The following is a 27,891-nucleotide window of genomic DNA, read 5'->3' as shown; positions in this document are numbered from 1 at the left end:
AGGGGTGTATTTATAGGCATTTTGAGGTTTGGGAAACTTTGCCCCTCCTGGTAGGAATGTATATCCCATACGTCACTAGCTCATGGACTCTTGCTAATATGAAAGAAATGAATTTATCAGGTAAGTTCTTACATAAATTATGTTTTTCTGCTGATGAGGATTTCTCTGGCTCAGAGGATCCTACTTCAGACACTGAAATTGATAAATCAACCTTTCTTTTTAAGATTGAATATATTCATTCTTTGTTAAAGGAAGTACTGTTTACTTTGGGTGTTGAGGAATCTAGTCCTCCTGATAACAAGAATAGCAAACATTTGAATTCTGTGTTTAAGACTTCTGAGGTTACCTCTGAAGTTTTTCCTATTCCAGATGCTATCTCTAATGATTTCTAAGGAATGGTCTAAACCTGGTACTTCTTTTTATCCTTAGCTTTGGGAGAAAGTCCCTAAGGTTGATGGCGGTATTTCTACTCTTGCCAAACGTACTACTATTCCTATGGAAGATAGTACTTCTTTTAAGGATCCTTTAGATAGGAAGATTGAATCTTATCTTAGGAAGGCATATTTACATACTGGCTATATTCTTAGACTTGCTATTTCTATGGCTGATGTTGCTGCTGCTTCAACTTTTTGGTTGGACAGTGGCTATGTGCATGGAAGTTTTAGGTCTCATGACTGCAGCATCGGACGCGATCCCCTTTCCTCTACAACTTTGCATGTTGCACCAATTGTGCAGGGATTATACTCAGATATCATAATTGATATACTTATATCCCAACATTCAACACTCTCTGACTTGGTGGTAAACCATAACCTTATTGTTCAAGGGGCCTCCTTTGTTCATCCTTCCTGGATTGTGATCACAACAGATGCAAGTCTTTTGGGTTGGGGAGCTGTCTGGGGGTCTCTGACAGCACAAGGGGTTTGGGAACCTCAGGAGGCGAGGTTACCAATCAATATTTTAGAACTCTGTGCTATTTTCAGAGCTCTTCAGGCTTGGCCTCTATTGAAGAGAACTTTTATTCAATTTCAGACAGACAATGCCACTACAGTGGCATATGGCAATCATCAAGGGGGGACTCACAGTCCTTCAGCAATGAAAGAAGTATCTCTGATACTTTCTTGGGTGAAATCCAACTCTTGTCAAATTTCTGCAATTCATATCCCAGGAGTAGACAATTGGGAAGCAGATTATCTCAGTCGTCAGACTTTTTATCCAGGAGAGTGGTCTCTCCATTCAGATGTGTTTTTTCAATTGGTACAGATGTGGGGTCCTCCAGAAATAGATCTGATGGCCTCGCGTCTGAACAAGAAGCTTCCAAGATACCTTTCCAGGTCCAAGGATCCTCAGGCGGAGATGGTGGATGCTCTAGCAGTTCCTTGGTTTTACCACCCTGCTTACATTTTTCCGCCTCTGGTTCTTCTTCCAAGGGTGATCTCCAAGATCATAATGGAACGATCTTATGTGTTTCTTATAGCACCAGCTTGGCCTCTCAGGTTTTGATATGCGGACCTTGTCAGGATGTCCAGTTGCCAGCCTTGGCCACTCCCTTTAAGGCCAGACCTTCTGTCTCAGGGGCCGTTTTCCATCAGGATCTCAAATCTCTAAATTTGATGGCATGGAAATTGAATGCATAGTGCTTAGTCTCATAGAGGTTTCTCTGACTCAGTGATTAGAACTATGATACAGACTCGTAAGTCTGTTTCAAGGAAAAAAAATTATCGGGTTTGGAAAATCTATATTTCATGGTGTTCAACTCAGTTTCTTCAGGATGGTTTGGATAAGGGGTTGTCTGCAAATACTTTGAAAGGACAAATTTCTGCTCTTTCTGTTTTATTTCATAGAAAGATTGCTAAACTTCCTGACATTCACTGTTTTGTTCAGGCTTTGATTCATATCAAACCTGTAATTAAATCAATTTCTCCTCCTTGGAGTCTCAATTTGGTTTTGAAAACTTTACAGGCTCCTCCTTTTGAGCCTGTGGGGGATATTTATTAAAGGTCTGGCGGACCTGATCCGACAGTGTGGATCAGGTCCGCCAGACCTAGCTAAATGCGGAGAGCAATACGCTCTCCGTATTCAGCATTGCACCAGCAGCTCTTGTGAGCTGCTGGTGCAACGCCGCCCCCTGCAGATTCGCGGCCAATCAGCCACCAGCAGGGGGGTGTCAATCAACCTGATTGCACTTGATTGGGTTGAATTGCAGCGATGTCTGTCCGCCTGCTCAGAGCAGGTGGACAGGTTATGGATCAGCGGTCTTTAGCTGTTTCTGGCAAGCCTGCAGGCTCGCCTGAAGCACGGGCCCTCAAGCTCCATCTGGAGCTTGATAAATGTGCCCCTATGCATTCTCTGGATATTAAATTGCTTTCTTGGAAAGTATTATTTCTTTTGACTATCTCTTTTGCTAGAAGAGTTTCTGAATTGTCTGCTCTCTCTTGTGAGTCTCCTTATCTGATTTTCCATCAAGATGAAGCTGTTTTGCAGACTTCATTTGAATTTTTGCCTAAAGTTGTTAATTCTAGCAACATCAATAGGGAAATTGTTGTTCCTTCTTTGTGTCCTAATCCTAAGAATATTCTTGAAAGGTCTTTACATTCTTTGGATGTGGTAAGAGCTTTGAAATATTATTTTGAGGCTACTAAAGATTTCAGAAAGACTTCTAGTCTATTTGTTATTTTTTTCTGGCTCTAGGAAAGGTCAGAAAGCTTCTGCTATTTCTCTGGCTTCTTGGTTAAGACTTTTGATTCACAAAGCTTATTTGGAGGCGGAGCAGTCTCCGCCTCAGAGAATTACCTCAGATCAGTTGCAACTTCTAGGGCCCTTAAGAATGAAGCTTCAAGGGACACTCAGGTTAAATCAAATTTTCATAAATCAGATACAGCATGTAATTTTAAACAACTTTCCAATTTACTTCCATTAAAAAAAAGTGCACAGTATTTTATATTTACAATTTTTGAGTCACCAGATCCTATTGAGCATGTGCAAGAATTCACAGACTATACGTATATGCATTTGTGATTGGCTGATTGCTATCACATGGTACAAGGGGAGTGGAAATATACATAACTTTGAAATTTGTTATAAAAAAAACTACTACTCATTTGAAGTTTAGACTAAGTGCTATTACATTGTCTTGATATCTTGCATTTGTTGATTATGCAAATCTAATGTGTTGACTGGTCCTTTCAGTTGATCAAATTTGCAAAGCAGCAACTTGGTCTTCTTTGCATACTAAATTTTACCATTTTGATGTGTTTGCTTCTTCGGAAGCAGCCTTTGGTAGAAATGTTCTTTAGGCAGTTGTCTCAGTTTGAGTCTAATGATTTGCGTTTTTCTGAATTTTTTAAGAAAACAATTATTTGTTTGGATTTAATTTCTCAGCGGAATTAGCTGTTTTTATTTTATCCCTCGCTCTCTAGTGACTCGTGGACTTCCACATCTTGGGTATTATATCCCATACATCACTAGCTCATGGACTCTTGCCACTTACATGAAAGAAAACATAATTTATGTAAGAACTTACTTGATAAATTCATTTCTTTCATAGTGGCAAAAATCCATGAAACCCACCCTATTTTTTGTGGTTATGATTTTTTTGTATAAAGCACATTATTTTTTCCAGTTCCTCTTTTTGTATGCTTTTTACTTCATTTTTTTTTTTTTACACCTCACTTGGCTATACGTTAAACTGAAGTATGAGTGAGGTGGGGGGTGTATTTATAGGCATTTTGAGGTTTGGGAAACTTTGCCCCCTCCTGGTCGGAATGTATATCCCATACATCACTAGCTCATGGACTCTTGCCACTATGAAAGAAATGAATTTATCAGGTAAGTTCTTACATAAATTATGTTTGTATTCATACATACACTAATACACATATGTTGCTGTTTATAAAATGTACTCCTTTGGGATATATACACAAATATTTTTTGCTGTCTAAAAAATTAACCCTAATGAATATTCACACATATCTGTTGCTATTTGTAAAATTAACCCCTTATACATATGTATACACATATCTTTTGCTGTTTAAAAAAATTAACCTCTTATGCATATACTACAAAGCAAAGGTAATGGTACAGTTTACCCTATATTTTTCTCCTATTTAGGACCAGATTACGAGTGGCACGTTAACATTTACACGCAAGCAAAAAGGGATTTATTGCGGGTGTTTGCACGCATCGGGTTGCCACTCGTATTATAAGTTGAAAGTAAACACGATTGCTTGAGCGCAATTAAAGTTAACGTGCAAGGTTGGCTTGACCTCAGAGTTCAGGTTAACTGTTTTGCAAAAAACAAAAAAGGGCTCACAGTAAACAGTGTCAGTCTATACAGTACCACTATATACAGTAAGGGGGGGCTGGACCATGTCACAGACTACTGTGGTCACTTTATAAAGTACTGGGGCGGGTAAGGTCAGGCCAGCCATCTCACCAGCAGATTACAGACTGTGTCACTGACTCACTATATACAGTACTGGTGGGTTAAACATTGTCACTATATACAGTAATAGGGGGTCAGCCCATCTCACAGACTGTGAGCGCAGGGTACCTCCTTTTGTAGACGTAATCCGATTCACATTTTTTTTCTGTGTTAAATGTAAAAAAAAAAAAGATATGTATCAAATTCACTTTTTTGTGTGTGTGGGGGAGGGGGCCCTTCTTAGATTCTTGCACCTGGGCCCTGTGGTTTCTAGTTACGCCTCTGCACATTGCTCAAAATGTCAAGCCCTAAGCTACTAGCCAGACCAGAATGTTACCCGCCACTTTTGATCCCACCCATTAACCCCCCTCTTTGCATATGTTTAGCCAATGTGAAACACCTTATTGTGCAGTCATTTTTTAATATAGTTTTTGTTTTATACCATAAATGAAATAATGATACATACAGTAATAAATTAACAAAAAATAAGTGCATAGCAGTTAGCAACATCAACAAGGGTTCTGGGGAAGACAACAGCTAGAAAGAAAAAGGAAGTTGTTGAACTGAGAGAAAACAGAGTGCTGACATTAATGTGAGGTCATATAAAAAAAATTATAATTATCATCTCTCATCTATCTTTCTCCACTCCCTCCGCTCTTCAATCTCTAGTTTTACCTCCTCCCTTCTCTCTCATGCCATATCTTCTCTTTACACTCCTCTCTTATATCTCTTCACTTTTTTCCACTCGTTCTTAATGCTATATTTCTCTCTCTTTCTCTCTCTCTCTATCTCTCTCTATCTCTCTCTCTCTATCTCTCTATAGCTATATATGTGTGTGTGTGTGTGTATATATATATATATATATATATATATATATATATATATATAGCTATATGTGTGTGTTTGTATATATATATCTATATCTATAGCTATATGTGTGTGTGTGTGTGTGTATATATATATATATTTATAAAATATTTTACCAGGAAGGATACATACATTGAGATTTCTCTCGTTTTCAAGTATGAGTTTTCAAGTATGTGACGTGTGTATGTATATATACAGTATCTTTAACTTCCTCTGTTGCAAACCTCTCCTTAAGAAAAAGCAAAACATTAAATGCCATAATATTCCAAATACTCTGAATCTGATGCTTTGCTACAGGCGTAAATAATCAATGTGCAAAAGCTCAGTACAAAACACAAAACAAATACAAATGCTATGCTATGCTACAGATAGTTGAAACCCGTGGGTAAAAATGAATATATATCAAATTCTGTCTAACTTTTCAAAAGACAAATTTATTAAAAATCAACCCATAAACTGCAATTCTTTTTAAGATTAGACACATCAGTATCTAAAAAAATTACTGAAAATCAAATTAATCCTAACTTTCTCAACAGTTCTTTAGTCTCAGCAATATAGAAAAAGTGTTCTTGTGAGTCACATTTCTGATATAGAAAACATCAACTTCTTTCCTTTTATCTGGAATTAGGAAACAATTATTTCCATGGGGTTGCACTATTCAGTATTTATGTATTTCACTCAGATACAACTGGCTATAAACCTAAACATACCAATTAATGTCTTAAGTGAAGCCTTTAAATGGCTGCTCCACATAGCAGTTCTGTATGTTAGCTATTCGAAACTGTGTGCCTTTTAAGGAACTTCCAGCATTACTTCACCACAGATTATCCCACAACAGTCAACTGGTTTTGGTTCATGTAATCTGAGCTTTTCTTAAGATGTCTAATGCTCCCCAATCTTCCCTATAAATAGTAAGTCATTACTGTGTCCTTTCAATTAACCCCTTGATGTTTAAACTTTCCAGATTTTTAATGATTGTCCTTAGTAATTCAAAGCTAACTGGATTTAAAAGAGGACTCTTAAAAGAGAAAGCATCTTCCGCAGGAACAGTGGTGGACTTGTAAAGCCACATAACTGCATCCACTTTGAGACATTTTACCTACTTCTAAAAAGTAGAGAGAAAAAAGGGGTTTAACCTCGATTGTGGTAGAAATCTTTAACCAGGCTCAGTCTATTCCTCAGAACTGAGATCTGAGAGCTCCAAAGAGATAGAAACATCTTTTAGCCTAGACCTTAAACAATATCAGTTGACCTATGGTCTTTAAACTCTTCAGATCTAAAGCTAAAAGAACAGCCTTAAGCAGATCTGTAGCTTGAGCTTTACTAAAAGCGGAATCTGAACCTTTACTCTTAATGTTGGTCACCTGGATTGTGAGGGTAAAACATTGAATCAGAGCAAATCCTAAGAATCAGATAAAGAGTTATGCACTTATTTTGGGATATCCCTTAAACACATGTTTAGGGTCAGGTTCATCTATTTAAGGCACATGGAGGTCAACATTACTCTTCCTTAACCCCTTAATCACCACAGCACTTTTGCATTTTCTGTCCGTTTGGGACCAAGGCTATTTTTACATTTTTGAGGTGTTTGTGTTTAGCTGTAATTTTCCTCTTACTCATTTACTGTACCCACACATATTATATATCGTTTTTCTCGCCATTAAATGGACTTTCTAAAGATACCATTATTTTCATTATATCTTATAATTTACTATAAAAAATGATAAAATATGAGGAAAAAATGGAAAAAAACACACTTTTTCTAACTTTGACCCCAAAATCTGTTACACATCTACAACCACCAAAAAACACCCATGCTAAATAGTTTCTAAATTTTGTCCAGAGTTTAGAAATACCCAATGTTTACATGTTCTTTACTTTTTTTGCAAGTTATAGGGCCATAAATACAAGTAGCACTTTGCTATTTCCAAACCACTTTTTTTTTTTTAAATTAGCGCTAGTTACATTGGAACACTGATATCTTTCAGGAATACCTGAATATCCCTTAACATGTATATATTTTTTTTTAGAAGACATCCCAAAGTATTGATCTAGGCCAATTTTGGTATATTTCATGCCACCATTTCACCGCCAAATGTGATCAAATAAAACAAATCGTTCACTTTTTCATATTTTTTTTTACAAACTTTAGGTTTCTTACTGAAATTATTTACAAACAGCTTGTGCAATTATGGCATAAATGGTTGTAAATTTTTCTCTGGGATCCCCTCTGTTCAGAAATAGCAGACATATATGGCTTTGGAGTTGCTTTTTAGTAATTAGAAGGCCGCTAAATGCCATTGCGCACCACACATGTATTATGCCCAGCAGTGAAGGGGTTAATTAGGGAGCATGTAGGTAGCTTTTTGGGGTAATTTTAGCTTTAGTGTAGTGTAGTAGACAACCCAAAGTATTGATCTAGGCCCATTTTGGTATATTTCATACCACCATTTCACCGCCAAATGCGATAAAATAAAGAAAAAAATGTAAAATTTTTCCAAATTTTAGGTTTCTCACTGAAATCATTTACAAACAGCTTGTGTAATTATGGCACAAATGGTTGTAAATGCTTCTCTGGGATCCCCTTTGTTCAGAAATAGCAGACATATATGGCTTTGGCGTTGCTTTTTGGTATTTAGAAGGCCGCTAAATGCTGCTGCGCATCACACGTGTATTATGGCTAGGTTTAAAAAGCTATATACTTTACCTGTGGCTAAAGTTTTTGGGTAAAAGTCCCTAAGGTGAGGCTACTTCTACTCTTGCCTAACGTACTTCTATCTTATGGAAGATATTTCTTCTTTTAAGGATCCCTTAGATAGGAAGTTTGTATCCTATCTTAGAGAAGCATATTTACATATTGGCTATATTCTTAAACCTGCCATTTCTATGGCTGATGTTGCTGCTGTTTCAACCTTTTGGTTGGACAGTTTAGTTATCAGATCTTGAATTGACTAAGGATTGTTCTTTTACTTCAACATGCTAATCATTTCATTTGTGATGCTATATTTTTTGTAATTTTAATTTATATAAAATCTTTATTTTTAGCCATTCTTACTAGAAGAGTTTTATGACTTAAATCTCTGATATGGTGTCTAAATTTAGATTACTATCTTATCATTTTAGGATAGTATTTTTTTAGGTTTTCTATTGGATTTTATTGTCTCCACTATTACTGGGGGAAAGGGTAATTTTATGCTCCCAATTGTTTTTTTCCCTAAGGCCTCTGGCTCTAATTAGAGATCTACTCCGAATTTGAATAAATCCAAGCCTTATAAATAAAACCAAATTCAGCCCCTAAGACTGCATGAAGGTGCGGCCCTTAAACCAGTTCAACTTGTGGGGGGGGGGGGGGGCAGATTGAATTTATTTCAACACATTTGGACAGTTTCTGTTCAAAATCCGTGGATTTAGAATATTGTTTTCTCAGGGGTATCGAATAGGATTCAGAATAAAACCTCCCATGTCCCATGGGAAGATTCTTTCCCATGTTACAACAAACCCTGTTAAAGCTCAGGTTTTTCAAAAAGTATTTCAGATCTAGAGTTTTCAGGGGTGATTGTTCCAGTTCCTCTGCAGGAATGGAGTTTGGGTTTCTATTCAAATCTATTCATTATCCAAAAGAAAGAAGATTCGTTCAGAACAATTCTGGATCTGACATTTTTAAATCGTTTTGTAAGAGTCCCAACATTCAAGATGGTGACTATGAGGAATATTCTGCCTTTTGTTCAGCAAGGTCACTTCATGTCCACAATAGACTTACAGGACGTTTATCTTAACATTTCGATTCATTCAGGCCGCTATAGTTTTCTGAGATTCTCTTTTCTAGATAAGCATTACCAATTTGTCGCTCTTCCATTTGGCCTAGCGACAGCTCAGAGATTCTTTTCAAAGGTTCTCGGTGCCCTTCTATCTGTAATCAGAGAGCAAGGTATTGTGGTGTTTCCTTATTTGGACAATATCTTGGTACTAGCTCAAATCTTTTCATTTAGCAGAATCTCACTCGAAACAACTAGTGTGGTTTCTTCAATGACATGGTTGGAGGATCAATTTACAAAATAGTTTCTTGATTCCTTAGACAAGGGTCACCTTTTTAGGTTTCCAGATACGATTTAGTGTCTATGATTCTTTCTCTGACAGACTAGAGACAAATGAAGTTAATTTTAGTTTGTCTAAACCTTCAGTCTCTATTAGTCCCTTCAGTGGCTATGTGCATGGAAGTTTTTTTTTTTTTTTAAATAAATTTTTTATTGAGACATTGAATGGGAATAACAGAAATGAGAGTATGTCCCAGAACGAAACAAATACAAAGAAAATAACTGATACATTTCACACATGGAAGGTATACAAGAATTAAAACATTGGTGTGCTAATATAGTATTTGTTATAGTAGTATCTAGTCAATAAAATTTCAATATTTATATAAAAGTAGGAGTCAGTGACATGGAGAATATCTAGGACGAAAACAGAGGAATAACAGTTGACATAAGTTATGGCACCACCTTTATGACCTTAAATATGAGATGTAAACAGTGTAAACAAAACATGTGTGACTGGAACATATAGGAATGAAGCCTCGATTTTTTAATACAAGTACCAAGTGGTCCCTACTCCCATATAAGAGGTGTTCTATAAGCTGTAAATAGTGAGAGATTGGGAACTGGCTTTTATCAGGCCTCCCGTAGGCCTGAGTATATGGGGGGGGGGGGGGGGAAATACAGCAGACAAGAGCCGCTCATAATGGAGGGGAGAGGGGAGGGAGGGGGGGCGGAGCTAGATAAGTTGTTATAAAAATACAGACTACAGGGCTATTTAAAATGGAATGGAATTGGATCTTAGGGCTTTTGAGTGCACTCCTAAACAACGCCTCTCGTAAATTTAAAAAAAAAAAATAGGGCATGTGGAAGTGAGGGTAGAGTGCCAGGGAAGATACAAACAGGGGGGACGTTTCTATAGATACAAAAGGTAAAGGACTACTACATGAGCCCCTCTCCTGGGGAGGTGCCAACTATAGGCGATGCCGGTAAAAGGAGTATGGATATGACCCGCAGGTACTAATCGCCGGCGGGAAAGGGAGGAGAGGGGTCAATTGGAGATGGGAGGTGTCTGAGAAAGTTATATCCTGAGAAAGCTATAGGTCTCTCATGTACAAGCTTAAAAGAGATTAGTATAGGCATAAAATGTATAGCAACACTTAGGATAGCGTGTGGAATACTTTTGCCCTTATAGTAAGGCTTGCAATGTGGCTCACATATATATCTCTAGTTAGTAAAAGATGGGAACTATAAATAGAGTGGGAGCACACTTGAGAATTTTCCCTTAAGGTAGTTTAAGTCATAATAGCAAACTTTCACATATAGAACAGATAGGTAAGTAGAGGGCATAAGGTATAGATATATAAACAATATTACCAAACATAGGGCACCTAAATGTATAATTAGGTGATAGTATAAATGAAACAGACAAGTGACAATATTAAGTGAACATTTAAACCAAAATGCTTAGATAAGAGACAGCTAGGGTATCTAGAAACTTAACTAAATATATAAGTGGCTGCTATCTTCTAAAGGACTCAGAACTCCATAACAGTACAAGTTTAGGATAAAGACATGTATATCTGTTACTGAATATAGGGGGCTGCTGAAGGAGCTCCTCTCCTGGGAAAATGCCAGCTATAGGCTATGTGGGAAAAAGGGGTAGGGGTATGACCCGCAGGCAGCAAGCACCGGCGGGAAAGGGAGGAGAGGAGCCCAGCAGTAACAGAAAATTTGCATAAGTAATAAATTCAACATAGGGGATAGCATTTTCTAGGAGCCTAAAGGTATTAGAGCTTGCAATGTAGCCCTCATATGTATCCTTAATATACAGAGGATGGAAGGCAGATATAGGAACAGTATCACTATGAAAAAGTAGTAGAGACTGTCCCTATAAGACCCTGACTAGCATGATATTAACTAGTCTCTAAAGTATACCCTACTAGTAACCATATAAGGAAAATGCTAGTTATATGAGGGGGAGTGTTAAATATTAAGAGAAAACCCTTATGTCCCAAAGAAAAGGCAATACCAAGCTTTAGGCTGAAAATGGCTATGCATAATATCAACAGTGGGTCAGCTAAGCATGAAGATATATATGAAACCAAGGAAACATAATCACTCTTGTGCCTAAAAAAGATAATAAGAAAACAGTAGTATGTGATTATAATGTTGAACAAGCATCATAGTTTATTAAATAAGCTGCAGTCTGCGACCTCAGACATCCAGGACTCCATCCAGAGAGCAGTGCAATTTAAAATAGGGCATTGTAGCAACATAACTGTCTGAGAGCTGAATAGTATGTAGGTGTATAAGTTCTAATTTTTATGGGTGGGTGATAGTCATATATACCATAAGTTATGAAATAAACTGCAGTCTTTATCTTTAGACTTTGGGGCTTCATCCAGAGGGTAGTGTGATTCAAGATAATGCATTGTAACTACAGGCTTTCTGGGAGCTGGATAATCTATAGTGATAGAAGCTCCAAGTTATGAGTAACACTAGCCAATACCTCTCCGCCGTAGCTGATCCAGTCCAGGGGAGTCATATGAGACAAAGTGCCTTTTTACTAACTGGTGAGAGTAGCAGGTGACTATATCTTTGACAGGTGCCCCAGGAGCGAGGTCCCAGGCACGGCACAGAGAGCTCAAACAGCGGGTGTCATATACGCTGAGAGGAAGTCGGTCCACATGCTCCAATTTGCTCTGGCGTTGAGGCTGCCAAAGGGGCAGGGAGCATACAGAGTCGTTGAAAATACGGTAAGGCTGCGTCAGGGGCCAAAGGCAAGAGCCTGATCTCCCATCTAGGGTCCGGTCTGTCTCCTCACTAGGTGGATCCTCTTTAGTGGGCAACGGGTGAGTAAGTGTTAGGAGCCGATTATCCGAGGGAGCATTCCCTGCACAGCTAGAGTTAGCTATGTCTACTACCGCCCCCACCTCGACCGGCCGCTCCGAGGCAGAAGCAGGGCAAACAGTGAGAAGGTCGCAGGAAACAGTAGACTGCCGGGGAGATGTAAGAGAGTCAGGTCTAGTCACCTCCGCCATCTTGTCATGCCGACATGTGCTATCAACCGGAGAAGGTAAGGTATTAGATGTTCCCTCTGTTACATGAAGGACTGGCTCTGATTTTAGTGATAGGCATCGGGAGAGAGATTGAAACTGAGCATCCATGCGGTGTCCTAGCGTGGTAAGAGCATCTATTATCAGGGAATCCATCTTCTCAGTTTGAGCGCAGATCAACGCTGATTGCACCAGAAATTACTTCAGAGTATAAGCTATTATGTCTGTTAGAGAGCTTTATATCTCCCTTAGCTGTATTAGTATTTTAAGGCTATTTAGTTGAGTTTAGGATATTATTAGAGCAGGAGCTTACAAGGTCTGCGTCTGCTCGGTTCGGTAGTTGGCTCCGCCCCCCGTGCATGGAAGTTTTAGGTATCATGACTGCAGCATCGGGTGCGATCTTCTTTGCTTGTTTTTGTTTGAGGCCTCTATAGCTTTGCATGTTGCACCAAAGGTGCAGGGATTATTTTCAGATATCAAAACTGATATACTTAAATCCCAGCACTCTATACTCTCTGATTTGGTGGTTGGACTATCACCTTATTGTTCAGGGGGCCTCATTTGTTCATCCTACCTGGACTGTATTCTCAACAGATGCAAGTTTTTTCAGGTTGGGGAGCTGTCTGAGAGTCTCTAAAGGCACAAGGGGTTTGGAAACCTCAAGGTTACCAATTAATATTTTAGAATATATAGAACGTGCTATTTTCAGGGCTCTTCAGGTGTGACCTCTATTGAAGAGATAACTTTTACATTTGTTTTCAAACAGACAATATCATAACAGTGGCATATATCAATCATCAAGGAGGGACTCACAGTCCTTCACTTATGAAGGCAGTATCTCGGATATTTTCTTAGGTGGAATACAACTCTTGTCTAATTTCTGCGATTCATATCCCAGGTGTAGACAATTTGGCAGTGGATTTTCTCAGCCATCAGACTTTATATCCGGGGGAGTGGTCTCTCCATCCAGTTGTGTTTTTTTTTCATCTTGTACAGATGTGGTGTCTTCCAGAAATAGATCTGATGGCCTCTCATCTAAACAAGAAGCTTTCCAGATACCTTTCCAGGTTTAGGGATCCTCAGGCGGAGATGGTGGATGCCTTAGCAGTTCCTTGGTTTTTAACAACCTGCTTATATTTTTCCACCTCTGGTTCTTCTTTCAAAGGTAATCTTCAAGATCATAATGGTGCAATCTCATGTGTTTCTGATAGCACCAGCATGGTCTCACAGGTTTTGATATGTAGATCTTGTCCAGATGTCCAGTTGCCAGTCTTGGCCACTTCCTTTAAGGCCAGACCTTCTGTCTCTAGGGCTGTTTTTTATATCAAGATCTCAAATCTCTACATTTGAAGGCATGGAAATTGAACGTTTAGTACTTAGTCATAGAGGTTTCAAAATGTATCCTTACTATTAGCACTATGGTACAGGATCGTAAGTCTGTTTCAAGGGAAAAAAATTATCGGGTTTGGAAAACCTATATTTCATGGTGTTCCACTCATAATTATTCTTGTCATTCTTTCAGAGTTCCTAGGATTTTACAGTTTCTTCCGGATGTTTTGGAGAAGGGATTATCTGCAAATACTTTGAAGGATACATTTCTACTCTTTCTGTCTTATTTCATAGAAAGATTGCTAAATTTCCTGATATTCACTGTTTTGTTCAGGTTTTGATTTGTATCAAACCTGTTATTTAATCTATTTCTCCTCCTTGGAGATTCAACTTAGTTTTGAAGTTTTTTTCAGACTCCTCCTTTTGAGCCTATGCATTCTCTGATTATGAATTACCTTCTTGGAAAGTGTTATTTCTTTTGGCTATCTCTTCTGCTAGAAGAGTTTCTGAATTGTCTGCTCTTTTGTGAGTTTCTTTATCTGAGTTTCCATCAAGATAAAGCTGTTTTGCAGACTTCATTTACATTTTTGCCTAAAGTTGTGAATTCTAACAAATTCAATAAGGAATTTGTTGTTCCTTCTTTGTGTCCTAATTCTAAGAATACTCTTGTAAGGTTTTCTCATTCTTTGGATGTGGTAAGAGCTTTGAAATATTATGTTGATGCTATTTAAGATTTCAGAAAGACTTCTAGTCTATTTGTTATTTCTTCTGGCTCCAGGAAAGGTCAGAAAGCTTCTGCTATTTCTCTGGCATTTTGATTGAAACGTTTTGTTTCACAAAGCTTATTTGAAGAAATGTTACCATTTTGTTCTGTTTTTGGAAGCAGCCTTTGGTAGAAAGGTTCTTCAGGTCCTTATCTCAGTTTGATTCTAGTGCCTTTGATTTGAGTTTTTTTTTTAAAATTTTTTTACGAAAACTTATTTATATTTTGGATTTCAATTCTCAGCGGATTTAGCTGTTGTTATTTTATCCCTCCCTCTCTAGTGACTCGTAGATTTCCACATCTTGGGTATTACGTATATCCCATACATCACTAGCTCATGGACTCTTGCAACTTACATGAAAGAAAACATAATTTATGTAAGAACTTACCTGATAACTTCATTTATTTCATAGTGGTAAGAGTCCATGAGACCCACCCTATTTTTGGTGGTTATAATTTTTTTGTATAAAGCAGATTATTTTTTCCAGTTCCTCTTTTTGTATGCTTTTTACTCCTTCTTTAACACCTGGCTTCTTGGCTACACGTTAAACTAAGGTATGAGTGAGGTGGGAGGTATTTATAGGCATTTTGAGGTTTAAGAAACTTTGCCCCCTCATGGTAGGAATGTATATCCCATACGTCATTAGCTCATGCACTCTTGCCACTATGAAAGAAATGAATTTATCAGGTAAGTTCTTACATAAATGATGTTTTTAACAAAATATACAAAGAGAAAAAGGTAAATTTAATAACGGATGCAAGTGGGAAAGTATTTTTAAAAATGCATGCTCTTTTTGAACCATAAATTTGACCCTTCAACAATATCTGGCGTTAACTTAACAGTAGAAAATATTCTCAGGGGTCACAATTATTTCTTTATCAGTGCAAAATAACTGTTCAAATGCGGAGGAGCTGCAGTTTCTACTACCTCGCTACATATGCATCAACGTAACTGAAGCCTGATATTCAAAACTCACTGCTATGTCTCGTCGCTACGGCAAGGCCCTTATAAAAACACACATTTTATCTTGAGAAATGTTCTTGTTGCTGTGTAGTGTTTTTTTGTGTGAAACAGAGACTCCTACATTACAATGCAAGGTCTAAAAAAAATCCCAAAGATTTTGTGTGATTTCTCTCCTGCAGGCGAGGTTTTGAATATCAGGCCCAGGAAGAGAAGGTCCATATTTAAGAGAAGGTACCTTAAAGATATTCACTCCAGGAGTACATGACTATATTCTCTTTTAGTGCCTCCATGACATTAGACCACATAATTGTATGTTCCTATTGATGACAGAGGGGATATGAGAGAGGTCAACTTGTAGCTCAGTAAAAAATAAATTTGTGGGATAAAGTTTCCTATACAGAATTGTATTATTTTAAATCCATTGGACTGTTTTATCACTATGATCCCATAACACAATCCTCTTAACATGCTGTGAGGCGAACAAAAAGTGTAAAAAAGTACTTTTACCTCTCTGAATGCAATCTTGAGCTCTCTCACTCCTACCATATTTTCAGTTTCTGCCAACATCTTTGGACCAATAAGTTCCACAAAGTCCTCAAAATCCACTCTGCCTCCCACTGTGAGACAATAAAAGATAGTGAGGGAAAGGTCAAGAAAACCATTAATGTCAATAACCTGAAATGGCAAATCACATCTACGACATAGCAAGACACCACCGTTATATTATACAGTGCAGAGCAAGGAAATCATTTAGGGCAACTAAGAAGACTGTAATAAAACGTAATAGTTACAGCTGCCTGGCAGTATGCTTCAGGTAGTAAATGAAAAACTAATAGCTCAAATGTGTAAACATTAATGGTCATTATAGTAACAAATGTTATGCAAAAATGACTACAACTAGCTGAAACATAACAACAACAACTTTTGGACACTTGTCGACCTAGGCTTCTGCCTTCTCTTTCTTTATGTCCCCTATTGATTCCTGTACTTGGACTTTGGCTTGCAATGAGATAACCACCCACAATAGTTGGTATTTTGTATTGCACATTATGGGCTAGATTACGAGTGGATTGCTAACAGTTACGTGCAAGTGATAAGGGTTTAATCATGGTTGTTTGCCCACGACAGGTTTTTCGCTCTATTACAAGTTGAAAGTAAACACAATCGTTTGAGCGCAATTAAAGTTATTGCGTATTGGGTTAGCGCAACCTCAGAGCTCTGGTTAACTTTTGCAAAACAACAAAGTCTCACAAACACATCAAAAATACATTACTAAGTACAGTTGCACTCCTAATAACATCATCTAATAAAAATTATTTAAAAAAAATATTTCTCAAAAAAATGATAAGGGTTTAAATATGTGAGGTCTCAGGTGTTCGAAAAAAAAAAGGCAGGCAAAGGTCTTTAACATAGAGATACTTTTTATATATATATATATATATATATATATATATATATATATATATATATATATATATATATATATATATATATATATATACACATATGTTAATATTTGCATAATATTTTGTATAATAATTGTGTTCCCTTTTCATGCTTTGAAAATTTGGCAATTTCTAATTCTCAGAACCTGAAATGCCCCATACCAAATTTTTTAAGGCCAACTCTGCTACATATCTATCCTTTTTTGCCTTTATCAGATAATAACTGCAAACAATCCATTTTTTACTAACTTTATGATCGTGGCTAGCCATGTCTGTGGAATAAAGCCCAAATTGGCTCCTCCAAATAATGCAAATGGTGGGTAAAGTTTAGCTATTGAAAAATAATTGCAGTTAAAAGGATGTTTATTTGTTTTTAAAAAGTTAATACTTGGCTGATATGTTATTCTATGGCAAAACAACAGAAATATCTTGTAATCACAAGGTTGTTACTGTCCCTTTAACAAACAGCTGCAAAATATAACTTTACTAATCACCAAACAACAAAAATGAGTAATATTTTCCAGACAACCAATTCATTCTTCATTATATAAAATTAATTTACTGAATATAAACCTTTAACTTTCTCCAGCATGAGTGAAATCGTCATGCCAACCCTTGCATAGGCAGACCTGTCACAGAGTGTAATTAATATCTCTTGAATCTCCCAAGGTAGAGTGAATGTGATAGGAAGCACCTGGTACAGATAACATTCTTAAGCAAATACAAATCAAATTGAAGTGTTTCCATGGCACTTTTACTTGTGTTTACCTCTAATTTGTATAATGTATTTTTGTTATCAGTTCAATACATGCATTGCATATTTTGAGATAGACTTGCTGGTTTTATATTTGGCAAGATAAAACACTGAGACTTGCAGGCATAACTTGCTTAAAGTGAAAGTCAACCCTAGCATTTTGAAGCGCTAGGGTTGACTATTGAAACAAATAAAGGGCACTTTCATTTATGAAGTATAAGATACTTCATGTAGAAAACTCCTTTATTTGTTTCAACCGATCGCCGTTCTTAGCTGCTACAGCAGCCCACGGCTAAAAAATATTTTGCTAACAGGTGACATTTTCACCTCTTAGCCAATAGCTGTGCACTAAATCCGGCTCCCATGGGCGCCAAACTGGATTTACTGCACAGCTATTGGCTAAAAGGTGAAAACGTCACCTCTTAGCAAAAAACCTTTTTTGGCCGTGGGCTACTGTAGCAGCTAAGAACGGTATGGTTGACTTTCACTTTAAATAACACTCTGAGATAACTTCAAACACACCCAAGAAACTAGCCCACTAGTCAAAGCAGCAAGACTCATTTTACAATAGAAAACTTTAAATTTTGTACTTTTTGTCATGATTTTAAAGCTACATGAAACCCAAATTTTAAAATGATTCAGAAAGAGCCTGCAATGTAAAACAACTTTCTAATTTACTCCTATTATTTAATTTGCTTCCTTCTCTTGTTATCCTTTGCTGAAAGGTGTATCTAGGTAAGCTCAGAAGCAGCAAATAACCAAGGTCCTAGGTGCTGATTGGTGGCTGTATATACAGAATATACTGATTGTCATTGGCTCACCCATCTGTTCAGTTAGAAAACAGTAGTGCATTGCTGCTTCTTTAACAAATGATACCAAGGGGCCCATTTATCAAAGGGCTTGCGGACCTGATCCGACACTGCGGATCAGGTCCGCAAGACCTCGCTAAATGCGGAGAGCAATACGCTCTCCACATTTAACATTGCACCAGCAGCTCACAAGAGCTGCTGGTGCAACGCCGCCCCCTGCTGACTCGCGGCCAATCGGCCGCCAGCAGGGAGCTGTCAATCAACCCTATCGTATTCGATCGGGTTGATTTCCGGCGGTTCCTGTCCGCCTGCTCAGAGCAGGCGGACAGGGTTATGAAGCAGCGGTCTTTAGACCGCTGCTTCATAACTTGTGTTTCTGGCGAGTCTGAAGACTCGCCAGAAACACGGCCCTTCAAGCTCCATACGGAGCTTGATAAATGGGCCTGAATGAGAATGAAGCAAATATGATAATAGAAGTAAACTGGAAAGTTGTTTAAAATTGTATGTTCTACCTAAATCATGAAAGAATTTTTTTTGTGATTTATATTCCTTTAACTTCCTATTTTTAAATGACACTCTGTAAATGAACTCCAATTTTACTGTTTACCCTGAATACACATTTTTCTGCATACTTCAAATAAGAATTTTACTGCATCATTTTAATGCACATTGTAATGTTTATTTTGATTATGATGTTTACCCTACTACTTTTATTGAGCATTCTACTGTAATTTATAGAAATGTGAAGTATGCCCCTTAGCTCTTTGGAGAAAATGTGCCGTTCCAGAAAACTGTGACTAAACGGTCTTAGAGAATCTCTAATGAGCTGAGAACGTTAGACAATCGGGTCCTACACGTGAACTGGAGATTTTTTCTCACTATAGAGTTTATAAATTCATAGTGAAAGAAAGTAAAAGCCAATCAGACACTGTTTTTAATTTCTTCACAAAATATTAAATAATTGCCTGAAGCACTTACTTCTCATTTTTATGTGTTGGGAGATTTCAATCAGCTCCATCTCTGTTGGCATATACCCCATTGTCCTCATGCACTCTCCAAGCTCCTTGTATCCAATGTACCCGTCCTGATCTGCATCAAACTCTACAAAGGCTGCATGGAGCTCTAAAAAAAAATAAACACAAAACTTGAAATTCAGAGACAGCCAAGTAAGATAAGTTTACCTGACATAAAGCAAAGTAGGCAGAAACCAAGAGACAGACACAGGCTGAATAGAAAACAGTGGGAGACACTAAAAGGAAAAACAAAGTTACTTGCTAGAATGAAACCCTGTCCAAGATCAAAAATGGTCCCTCTAGACTTCTGCACTGCACTCAACTCCCTGAAAAACAATAGTAACACCTACCATAATGACCTTTTCAGCAATGACAGCAGCCTCATAAGAGCAGAAAAATGCAAATTACATACAGTAATCTCATTCTCAGCATTAACTATCCTCGGCGTTTTTCAGCCAGTAGCAACAAGGTCCCTTTTCCAGGGTAAGGCAACAGAGGGAAATGCTGTTCCTGCTTCCTGAAAGAGGCTGAAGGTGATTCAGGTGAGATTGTTTTACTGGGGTTAGCTCTCAGGGGATCCTTAGATATTGGCAGAATTCCTGGGTGTTAAGGGGAGGTGCTATGTAATCTACCTACCCCCATGGCCTCCATGTTGGGAGGGTCAGTTGGGTTTTGGAAAGTATTTCAGTTAGGGGAAATCATGTAGTGGGATTTTGGACAGGCTGGCGGGGACATCATTGGTATGGTTAATTGCAGTAAAGAGCTAAGTTACAATTAAAGGGTGGGGGCTATTGACAAGAACCAACTTTTACCCCGGTATGGTAGAGAATTTATTTTTCTTTATCCTTTCTCATCAAATGTTAGGCTGCCTCTCACCAGGTGTAAGTGCACCAGATCAAAGCAAGGTGTAATGAAAAAGGTCTGTGTGCACATTGCAACTGCACTTAAAAGCAACAGGTGTGAGGTGCTGTTAATGTTTGAGAGCTCTCACTGAAAGAAATAGCTGGTGTTGGCATTTGAGAGTAGTTCCCTTGTAGTGATTGGCTAACTAACTGCTTACAGGAGATTGATAACCCTCAAGCTGTGATTTATAGCAACAGGATTGCTGTTATGTAAGACTATGTTACTAGCAATTATAACAAACATAGGACCTAGTCTGAGGTATATAATTACAGAGAGAGACAGGAAGATGAAACAAGCAAACAAGCAAAAGAGTAAAGATATATAAATGCATGAGATACAGAAGGGTCAATGGTTCCCAAATGAACAACTGAGATTGCATTAATTGCATTAAGTCACTATAGCTAAAAATGGCTAAGATTTGTCTATAGACATTTAGATATTTTACTTACCATCCATTTCCTCAGGGGCCAAATCTCTTTCCTGTTTTAAAAATAACATAATAGGTTAATAAAGTAAAATTGTTCTAAAGCTGGTTGTGTAATGATACTGGCTCTCATATCTGCGTGTTGTGTGCAATAATTCTACAATAAATAAATAAATAAAGCATGTTACAGAAGCATTAGTTATTTTGTTGTGAAGAAACTTATTTCCCAGCAGCAATGCCTGAACCAGCCAAGCCAGCGCCTAAGAAGGGCTCCAAGAAAACTGTAACAAGTATCATTTCATAAAGGGTTAACTCTGTTCAGTTTTGAGAAAACTATTTTCTGAGGCAGGTTTCCTAGCATATTGTGTACTGTAATTAAGTTTGTGATAAGCATTCACTGCTAGGTGATAAGAAGGACTCAATTGTTTTCTTGTGTGTACTTGTTATCTGCGGTGGCCTGTCCAAGGGCTTTGTCTAAATGTGTGATGGGGGATTTTATGCTTCCCCCCCTGGGAGTGCCCTGTGTGCATGTAACCTAATAAAAAGCAGGCTGGGCATCCCAGTCCTCAGTTCTTGGTTGTCCCTCAATCGCAGCGTTGACTCGTTTTTGTGGGCAGAAGGGTATCCTAGCTGTACTACAGCTAAGGGGGATTATTCTACATTTGCGAGACTCATATAGAATACTATGGAAAGCAGTTTCTCCCCTCTTCAGCAATAGGAATCCAGGCTACTAAGCGGTCCATCTCTCAGCGAGACTAAGGGTAACCGTAACATTTGGCGGCAGCGGTGGGATTTTTCCTGGATTTCCTAGGAGAGGTACAGAACGGATGGAGAGCGCTTACAAAAAATTGAAGCGTACAACCCTAAAGGATTTACTTGAAAGCAGAGGGGGGTACGCCAGCAACCGGCCGAGGAGAGAGCTGATCGCAGAATTGACCGAACTGGATCAGAGCTTCACAATGGCGGAAACACCGACCACGATTAGTGACGAAAAAACCAGGATTGTTCGGGAGAGGCTCTCACTGTACGGGCCGAACCCCTCCATGGAATTGGTACAGCAGTTGATGGCGGAAGCGGACAAGGATATACGAGAGACTCGAGCCCACGAACTCAACCTAGCGAACGCACACCGCAATGCTGAAGCCCCGCAGGTAATCATCCCTGTCGAAAATGCTGGGAGGCCCAAGATACCCTATGCGGCATTTCGACCCTTCCTAGAGAGCGAGACAGGGATTGATGAATATTTGGCGGACTTCGAAAGGCAATGTGCCCTGCACCAGATTCCCAACAGGGAGTGGCCCACGATATTGTCTGGGAAACTATCCGGGCGAGCCCTGGAAGCCTTTCGTACTCTGGGTGCTGAGGAAGTGACACAGTATGAGCTAGTTAAGGAGACACTGTTGCGACGGTACGCAGTAACTCCGGACGCGTATCGCCGACAGTTTCGGGGCACGAAAAAGAAGCCTAACGATACCCATATGGAATGGGCGCACCGAATGCGGAGAGCGGCAAATCACTGGATGAGCGGAAGTAAAGCGGTGACTGGTGAGGAAATTTTACAATTGTTTCTCTTAGAACATTTTTATAATGGCATGGAACAGCAAGGGAAGGAATGGCTGCGAGACAGGCGACCTTCTACCTTAGAAGAAGCAGCCAAATTGGCCGATGAACATTATGACTCCCGTCTTCACGAACCCAGAGAGGTTTACCGTGCACCCCCTCGTGCTGAATTCCGAGCCCCGGTGCCCGCAGGGCCCGCCCGACACTCAGGACCACCCAATAACAGCTCTGAGCGTCCCAGACCGACTTGCCACCGATGCAAGCAACCAGGGCATTTCATGGCTAGCTGCCCCCTTAATACGCACCAGACACCCAGGAATTACAATTACCCCTCTGGGGCATATCGTCCGGCCCGGACCCTCTGTGTTAACCAAGAGGCCCCTATGGAGGAATATTTGGGGCCGCTTCACGAGGCGGACCCTGTATATGCTGCCTCAGATAACCGCCAGCACCATCGGCAGAAGGTATGGCTCGAGGGGCGATCTACCGAGGGATTGAGAGACACAGGGGCTACTATCACGCTGGTACAGAATCATTTGGTGCCGGAGCACAAGCGATCTGGACAGACTGTGGCCGTTAGAGTGGCGGGGGGGGATGTGTACAAAATTCCAACAGCTAAAGTGCATCTTGATTGGGGAGCGGGAAAGGGGGCTGTGAACGTGGGCATAATGGATAATTTACCTGCCGAAGTACTACTGGGCAATGATTTGGGCCCCATGACTTCTGCCTATGCTCCAGTATGCAACAACGAGGCGGACCCAGTGACTACACGGGCCCAAGCCCGGACGGAGCGAGAACTCTCACCAGTGCGGGAGACACAGGTAAGACCTACCCCGACATTGCCTGACATGTTAGGCCCCATACCCTGGGACACCCCAGATGCTTTCGAGACAGAGTCTAAGACTGACCCGACCTTACAAAAGTACCGGGAACGAGCAGAGACCGGAGGGGGCGGGGCAGATAATGAAACATTCTTATGGGAAAAAGGGAAACTATACCGCTGGACAGAGAAAAGGGGACAGCGTAGGCGACAGCTGGTAGTGCCCCACAAATACCGTCAAGAAATCCTCAAGATAGGCCATGACATCCCCTTAGCAGGCCACCTAGCTGTAACCCGTACCCTACACCGCATTACTCACACGTTCTTTTGGCCAGGGGTACACGCCGACGTTAGAACTTACTGTAACACCTGCGATGTGTGTCAACGAGTAGGAAGGCGAGGCGATCACCCTAAAGCCCATCTAGTAAATATGCCCATTGTAGAGGAACCCTTCAGCCGGGTTGCTATTGACCTAGTGGGACCACTGGCTACCCCTAGTCCCTCCGGTAAGCGCTACATTCTTACCGTAGTGGACTACGCTACCAGGTACCCAGAGGCTGTCGCCCTATCCAACATACAAGCGGATACGGTAGCGAATGCACTAGTACAGGTGTTCTCCCGGGTAGGATTTCCAAAAGAAATCCTATCCGACCGAGGCACCCAATTTACGGCTGAATTGACCCAACAACTCTGGCAGGTTTGCAAAATTAAGTCCCTCCTGAGCTCCCCATACCACCCCCAGACGAACGGGCTGTGTGAGAGGTTCAATGGGACCCTCAAGCAAATGCTCAAGACGTTCACTCAGGAATACCGAGACTGGGAACGCTTCCTGCCGCACCTCCTTTTTGCTTATCGGGAGGTGCCCCAGGAAACGACAGGGTTCTCTCCCTTCGAGTTGCTCTACGGAAGAAAGGTACGGGGACCCCTAAACCTGATCCGGGAGCACTGGGAGGGAGAGATGGAGACTGACGGTGTCCCCATTGTGCCATACGTGCTGGAACTCAGGGACCGAATGGAGCAATTAGCCAAATCCGTGCGGGCTAATCTCCAGTCGGCCCAGAGAAGACAGAAAGTATGGTACGATCGGGGGGCCCGAAAGAGAATCTTTACCATAGGACAAAAGGTGTTAGTACTTAAGCCGGTGAAGACAGACAAATTGCAGGCGTCCTGGCAGGGCCCCTACCAGATCGTAGAGAAAAGGGGAGACACCACTTATGTGATAGCTAGCTGCCACGACAACAATCTTAGAAAGACATTCCATGTAAACATGCTCAAGGAATATTTTGAGCGACCAGAGAACGTGACGGCCATATGTTGTTCCTCTCAGGAAGGCCCCGACAGTCTACCCATTCCAGACCTATTAGAAAAGAGTCTCCCCACAGGTATAGTGGCTCAGGTTCAGATAGGAGACCGACTTAGCCCCACTGAAAGGGAGCAGCTCAACCAACTCCTACAGTCCAAACACCTCACCTTCTCCCCGAAGCCAGGGTACACTACTTTAACCACCCACCAGGTAGATACTCCGGGACAAGCTCCCTTGCGCCAGGCTCCGTACCGAATCCCTGAAGCAGTTAGGATAGGAATGAAGAAGGAGATCGATGAGATGCTCCAACTCGGGGTAATTGAGCCCTCCGATAGTCCCTGGGCCTCCCCAGTTGTCTTGGTGCCCAAGAAAGATGGGACCACCCGGTTCTGCGTAGACTATCGGAGGCTCAATGAAAAGACCGTGACGGACGCTTACCCTATGCCCAGGGTAGACGAGCTACTCGATCGTATAGCCAGGGGAAATTACCTGACCACTATTGACCTCTGCAAAGGTTACTGGCAGATTCCCCTGGCCCCGGAGGCTATCCCCAAGTCGGCATTCGTCACCCCATTCGGCTTATATCAGTTTAGGGTAATGCCGTTTGGGATGAAGAATGCCCCAGCTACATTCCAGCGCTTGGTGGATAGGCTCCTGGATGGCTTCCAGAGTTTTGCTTGCGCCTACCTGGACGACATAGCGATCCACAGTGAGTCATGGGAGGACCACTTAGCTCACATAGGAATGGTTCTGGATCAGATCCGGGCTGCTGGCCTGACTCTGAAGCCAGAAAAATGCCACTTTGGGATGGCCGAGGTACAGTACCTGGGTCACCGGGTGGGGTGTGGAAAGCAGCGACCAGAGCCGGCCAAGATAGAAGCTGTCGCCAATTGGCCCACCCCCATCACTAAGACTCAGGTCCTAGCCTTCCTGGGCACGGCAGGGTACTATAGACGGTTCGTACCAGACTACAGCACACTTGCCAAACCCCTGACTGACTTGACCAAGAAGAACTTACCTCGACAGGTCCTGTGGTCTCCCCACTGTGAAACGGCTTTCCAGGCTCTCAAAAATGCTCTAATTAACGCTCCTGTCTTGGCGGCTCCAGCCCTTAACAAACGTTTTATCGTCCACACAGATGCTTCCATGTTCGGGCTGGGAGCCGTCCTCAGCCAAGTAGGCGAAGATGGAGGGGAGCATCCAGTTGCCTACATCAGCCGGAAGCTCCTGCCCCGCGAAGTCAGCTATGCAGCGGTCGAAAAGGAGTGTTTGGCTTTGGTGTGGGCATTAAAGAAATTGACTCCCTATTTATATGGGCAGGAGTTCACTCTGGTCACCGACCATAACCCGTTGGTGTGGCTGAACCGGGTCTCTGGAGATAATGGCAGGCTATTACGTTGGAGTTTATCGTTGCAACCCTTCAATTTCACCATTACTTACAGACCTGGGAAACAGAATGGCAACGCCGACGGGTTGTCCAGACAAACCGACCTCAGCCCTGCATAACCAGCGGTCTGGACAGCCTTAGTCTGCCCCGAAAAGGGGTCAGACCGTGTCTGCCAGAGTGTTCCACAGAAAGGGAGCACTGTTACAGAAGCATTAGTTATTTTGTTGTGAAGAAACTTATTTCCCAGCAGCAATGCCTGAACCAGCCAAGCCAGCGCCTAAGAAGGGCTCCAAGAAAACTGTAACAAGTATCATTTCATAAAGGGTTAACTCTGTTCAGTTTTGAGAAAACTATTTTCTGAGGCAGGTTTCCTAGCATATTGTGTACTGTAATTAAGTTTGTGATAAGCATTCACTGCTAGGTGATAAGAAGGACTCAATTGTTTTCTTGTGTGTACTTGTTATCTGCGGTGGCCTGTCCAAGGGCTTTGTCTAAATGTGTGATGGGGGATTTTATGCTTCCCCCCCTGGGAGTGCCCTGTGTGCATGTAACCTAATAAAAAGCAGGCTGGGCATCCCAGTCCTCAGTTCTTGGTTGTCCCTCAATCGCAGCGTTGACTCGTTTTTGTGGGCAGAAGGGTATCCTAGCTGTACTACAGCTAAGGGGGATTATTCTACATTTGCGAGACTCATATAGAATACTATGGAAAGCAGTTTCTCCCCTCTTCAGCAATAGGAATCCAGGCTACTAAGCGGTCCATCTCTCAGCGGCATTTCATAAATTATACAATGTCTTGCTCATAGCCTTACAAAGGTAATTTGTTTTTAAGATCTCAATCCAATCAATGTGTGCTATATACTGTTTTATTTTCACCCACACTGTCACCAGTTGTCCCATATACAATCAGTATCACAGTGACACACATTTTATAGACCACAAACATGGTCAATACATTGGTATTCATTGGTTTGAATCATGCAGTTCATGTCATACATATTGTCAGTCAGCATCAAACACATAATCTATGTCACATACAGTATCAGGGCCACTGGCATGGTCCCACAATGTCATATATATTGAATTCCAAATTTACACATACTGTGTCTGAATGTGTGTGTGCTAGTGCCACACAAGACTTTATGTAATTTGCTATCACCCCATAATTAACTTTGTTGCATATGTTGTTATTTGTTGTCATATACATTTTCAATCAGTGTCACATTGTGTTAGAAACAGACAGTGTCACAGAAACTGCCTGTGCTAATGACACTCTTTCAGCGTCACACACATTTGTTTCTTCTACATTGTCACCTTTGTCATCCACATTTTCAGCCAATGTCACAAAAACTGTCATTGTGTTACTTATTTTCACTCACCTTGCTGAAGAGTGAATTCAAAAAGGGTGAGTAGGTCTTTGTTGTAATGCTCTGGGTATCGCTCACCCTTTTGCCCCTGTGATGTCCCCTTCCACTTGAATTATGTCCCTCCTCATGCCCTCCTTGAGGGCTCTTTCTGCCATGTCCTGTCCCATCATGCCCTACTTTAAGGCTACCTTCATGAACATCTGTTGTTCCTTTCTTGCCCCCTAAGTCTACTCCACCTTTGTTTTTTGCCCCAGGGCTTCGTTTGACCCCGTCTCTCTCTAGAGTGGTGGTTTTCTCTGCTCTGGTGTTGTGAGACATGGGATGATTTTGAACAGTCTGAGTCGTTGAGAGATGGTTGCTCAGTGATTTAGAGACAGCACAGGATTAAGAGTAATCTAATAACAACAACTTGTTCTTAGCCTTGGTAAAGAGTTTAAAGGGATTATTGTTGGGACATGTGAGCATAACTCTGTGTGTAGACGAGCACAGACACACAGACACATATGTACATGCAAAGTGTATATAAAGAACTATTTTGCATTGCAGTGTAATTTGTGGCTCATACATCATCCATAACTATATGCTTTGAAGTCATGCATATATTCTTCACATATTTTTATATATTGCAATTAATATTACCTGGTTCTTTATAATAATATTCTTTATAGGATGG

The 27,891-nt window shown here is 40.6% G+C and overlaps 1 protein-coding gene across 1 annotated transcript in view; it reads right to left on the bottom strand.

Annotated features, from left to right (window-relative positions):
- The window catches only part of LOC128643582 (calcium-binding protein 2), a 157,220-nt gene extending 129,684 nt beyond the window's left edge, over positions 1 to 27,536 (bottom strand). Inside the window, exons 1-4 of the mRNA XM_053696424.1 lie at positions 27,231 to 27,536; positions 20,810 to 20,840; positions 19,423 to 19,566; positions 15,944 to 16,053 (exon numbers count right to left, since the gene is read on the bottom strand). Coding sequence (XP_053552399.1) covers positions 15,944 to 16,053; positions 19,423 to 19,566; positions 20,810 to 20,840; positions 27,231 to 27,536 — 591 coding nt within the window. The remainder of the gene's footprint in view (positions 1 to 15,943; positions 16,054 to 19,422; positions 19,567 to 20,809; positions 20,841 to 27,230) is intronic.
- Between the last annotated feature and the right edge of the window lie 355 nt (positions 27,537 to 27,891).

The sequence above is a fragment of the Bombina bombina genome, unplaced genomic scaffold (genome assembly GCF_027579735.1).
Source record: "Bombina bombina isolate aBomBom1 unplaced genomic scaffold, aBomBom1.pri scaffold_466, whole genome shotgun sequence".
Lineage (NCBI taxonomy): Eukaryota > Metazoa > Chordata > Amphibia > Anura > Bombinatoridae > Bombina > Bombina bombina.
The sequence above is the reverse complement of the archived record's forward strand: the minus strand, read 5'-3'. Positions and strand labels throughout refer to the sequence as shown.